Source organism: Juglans regia, chromosome 8 (assembly GCF_001411555.2).
Source record: "Juglans regia cultivar Chandler chromosome 8, Walnut 2.0, whole genome shotgun sequence".
Taxonomy (NCBI): domain Eukaryota; kingdom Viridiplantae; phylum Streptophyta; class Magnoliopsida; order Fagales; family Juglandaceae; genus Juglans; species Juglans regia.
In genome coordinates, this window is record NC_049908.1 from 21,927,604 (window position 1) to 21,931,577 (window position 3,974).

At 36.5% G+C, this 3,974-nt stretch overlaps 1 protein-coding gene across 2 annotated transcripts; it reads left to right on the plus strand.

Moving 5' to 3' along the window:
- On the plus strand, positions 1-3,095 carry LOC108998194 (pentatricopeptide repeat-containing protein At3g18970). Of its 2 annotated transcripts, XM_035693413.1 has the most exons (3): positions 1-178; positions 970-1,048; positions 1,140-3,095. In XM_035693413.1, the coding sequence occupies exon 3, from the start codon at positions 1,369-1,371 to the stop codon at positions 2,788-2,790; it is 1,422 nt and encodes a 473-aa protein (XP_035549306.1). In that variant the 5' UTR covers positions 1-178; positions 970-1,048; positions 1,140-1,368; the 3' UTR covers positions 2,791-3,095. The 2 variants fall into 2 exon arrangements, with proteins under 2 accessions (XP_035549306.1, XP_018830231.2); XM_018974686.2 differs by lacking the exon at positions 970-1,048.
- Positions 3,096-3,974: the final 879 nt, after the last annotated feature.

Below are 3,974 nucleotides of genomic sequence, written 5' to 3' on the forward strand. Positions count from 1 at the left end.
AACCTCACCTTTACACCGGATCCGGTCTAAAGAGGAACCCTAATCAGAAAGCACATTTCCCCTTCCCTAGAATTCTAGCACATTTCCCCTTCCCTAGAATTCTGTAAGTCTCAACTCCTACGTCTTCAAGTTTTCAACCCTAACCGTAGGTCCCGACACGTTCCAGCCACCATAAACGGTTAGCTCTCTCTCTCTCTTTTCTCTCTTCTCTCTCTCTCTCTTCTCTGCTCTTCTCTTCTCCTCTCTCTCTCTCTCTCTCTCTCTGTTTACACCTGACATTGTTTATTTTATCGAAAATGGAGATGGGGAGAGGAGAGAAACTGCCGAGAGAGAAGAGATAGGAAGAAAAGAGTTCTGGATCATTTTATTCACTCAATGAGTACATCTATTTATACAAGTGCTAGAGCTGTAGCTCTTTGCTATCAAACCGACGGAATCCTATAGCTAATTACAATTGGTTAACAACTGAAACTAACACCAATAGAATCATGTTGTTTCAATTTCTCAGCCACCCTTGGCCACTCATCCCGTTTACTGCCCTCCTCCGCATCTCGCTATTTCCTCTCCGTTCCACTATTCTTCTTCTTTTTTGGAGTTTTATGATTAATGAACACTGCTAGTTGATTTTGGGATTGATCCGATTGTAATGGGTTTTTTACTTTAGGATAAATTTCGAATTTTGGGATTTGATGGCTTCGGTTTGTGCACAGCTCTATGTGGATCATTTTGTGTTACATTTTTTTTTTTTTTTATAAGTAAATCATTTTGTGTTACATAAAACTGATTATAAGATAATCAAATTGGGGCCAGTTTGTGTTACATAAACCTGATTATTGTTGTGTACTTATTTGGACCAAGGAAAACAAACATGGGCATGTGCTTGCTGCTGCTGCTGCTAATACTATGCTGCTAAATTCTTTCGTGCTATGTTTTAGGGTGACATTATTTTAAACTTTTCTAATGTCACAGAGTAAGAAAGATGGGCCAAACAGCCGAACAACATTTAACATTCAGTTTCAGAGTTTCCATGAACAGATAAACAAACAACGTCAGTTCTGTTTGGTTTGTAAGAAAGAATTTAGAAAAGTTTAAACCTCTTATTTTTTTCTATTTACAATATTTTTTTACATCTTACTTAGGTGCAAGGGACTTGAGGAAGGGTAATGGCATCACCTGATGATGAGGCTGATGGGTTGCCACAATGGGTTTGACAAGGACGAACCAATTTCATTTGCTGTTTTGTCAATTCGATGGAGAGAGGGAGAGAGACAATTATTATTTTGAAGCGATATTGGTGGCAGTCTTGGGTTTTTTCTTCCCTGACTTCAAGTCTTTGGCCTCTCTCCAATTCCAACAAGCACCCACCACATGCCCTTCCTTCCACGACTCACTTGTTTCTCCCTCTTAAACCACAACACACCGAAAACCGTCCGACACGTCAAACAAATCCATGCCCAGTTGATCACCAACGCACTCAAAGTACCCTTTCTTTTGGCCAAGCTCATGGAAAAATACTGTTTCCTTTCATCATCCCCACATGCCCATTTGATACTTGAACACTTTGGCAATGCAAACCTGTTCCTCTTAAACACTTTGATTCGTTGTACTCAACCTAAAGACTCCATTCTTGTCTTTGCCAATTGGGTTTCAAAGGGAAAGCTGGCATTCAATGATTTTACATATACTTTTGTTCTTGGAGCTTGTGCTAGAGCTCCTGCACTATCAACATTGTGGGAAGGGAGACAAATACACGGGCAAGTTTTGAAACATGGAGGAATATCAAATATTTTGGTGCAAACCACAATGATATATTTTTATGCTAATAACAAGGATGTTCTCTCGGCACGAATGGTGTTTGATGAAATGGTGGTGAGAAGTTATGTTACATGGAATACAATGATTACCGGGTATTGTTCCCAAAGAGAAATTTCTAAGGAATGTGCTCGTGACGCATTGGCCTTGTTTCGGCAAATGTTGGATGATGGTTGTGGAGTGAAACCTACCGATACTACCATGGTTTGTATTCTTTCCGTGGCTGCTCAATTGGGTGTGTTGGAAACAGGGACTTGTGTTCATGGGTATATAGAGAAGACGATTTGTGTTCCAGAAAATGATGTGTTTATTGGAACTGGTTTGGTGGATATGTATTCAAAGTGTGGGTGCCTTGAGAGTGCTTTATCCGTTTTCAGAAGAATGAATGAGAGGAATGTGTTGACTTGGACGGCAATGGCTACTGGACTAGCTATCCATGGGAGAGGAAAGGAAGCATTGCAGCTTTTAGATGTAATGTGGGCTTATGGTGTTAGGCCTAATGGAGTGACTTGTACTAGCTTGTTATTTGCTTGTTGCCATGTGGGGCTTGTCGAAGAAGGTCTTCATTTGTTTGACAAGATGAAGAGTAAGTTTGGTGTCATACCTGGAATGCAACATTATGGCTGCATAGTCGATCTTCTTGGTCGGGCTGGGCACTTGAAAGAGGCGTATGAATTTATCAGGGGGATGCCAATTGAACCCGATGCCATATTGTGGAGGAGTTTGCTAAGTGCTTGCAAAGTTCATGGGGATGTTGCAACGGGTGAGAAGGTGGGGAAGCTTCTCCTCCAGCTACATCCGGAGAAGAGTGCTGTGGATTTGGTTTTGAGGGGTGAAGATTATATAGCTTTGTCGAATGTTTATGCTTCAGCAGAAAGGTGGGAGGATATGGAGACGGTGAGACAGAAGATGAAGATTAAGGGGATAGAGAACAAACCTGGTTGTAGTTCAATCCAAACCATGAGCAATCCTCTCTAGGATGGGTTGTAGATTTTATACTTGGTAGCAAGTAGGGGACGGGCAAATGGAAATAAGCAAAAGGAATTCATGAGTGAGCGCATAGATGAAAGATGAAGAGAAGAAATTATGGAATGAAAATCTGACTCAAATGGCAAAAGGCAGAAGGGTGCCATATAAACCAGAAAGATTCATGTGGTGCATGTTTATACTTCTAATTTTTAGAAACTTTGATGAATTCTCGTTGTAACCATTTGTCATGAATGGATGTTTGAACATGTGTCAATGATTTCATCTGGGAAAAGACATTTTATTTCTTTGAAGTATGGAAAAAGCTAAATATACTTAAAAGAAAAATTTATAAAAAATTTACTTCTTTACATGTCAGTTACTGATGTGCAAAAAATCATGAAATTTTAAAATTTAAAATTTGAATTTTAAAAGAAAATTAATAAAATGAATATTGTAAATAAAATTATAAGAATATGTATCACTACTCTTAAAGTATCACTTTTTTGTAGTTTTTTTGCAATGTCAAAGCACTTGCATTGGCCTCATATATCTATTAAGTAAAATATCTATATTTTAACTACGCACTTTCCCAAAACCCCCCTACAACTATCTATTATTTCTCTATTTTATTAAAATATTCATTATTCTTTTCTCTTTTTCTTTTTAACTCACTTTTTTCTTAACAAGAGTTATTTATCTTCGTGTTATGAACTATTCATATCTAACGGTTATAATTTAAAATTTTCTAAATTATTTATCTCTTGCCTACGATAATATTATTTCCAATATCGTCTCTTCCTAGCACTTATAAAAAAAGAGCAGTGCTAGGCTACTAGCCTGCTGTTCAGCATTGATAGTTGGGCGTGCCGCTTAATACAAATTTATCTTCTTATTTTTATAATTTTTTTATTATTATTTCTTTTATCATTTTAAAATATTTTTAAAAAATATAAAAAAAATATCAATACACTAATAATTACTTTATTAACTATTAAGTAAAAAAAAATAAAAAAATTAAAATATATGAAGTGTCAAAATGAGGTGACAAAGTAGTATATATTTTCCATAAAAAAAAGTATTGTCAAAATCGTCTCATCCTAACAATAATATTTGTTTTTAAACATAGTTTGTTCAATAGTCAGATTTAGAAAAATAAAAATTAAATCAGATTGTATAAATCAAGATGGAGAATG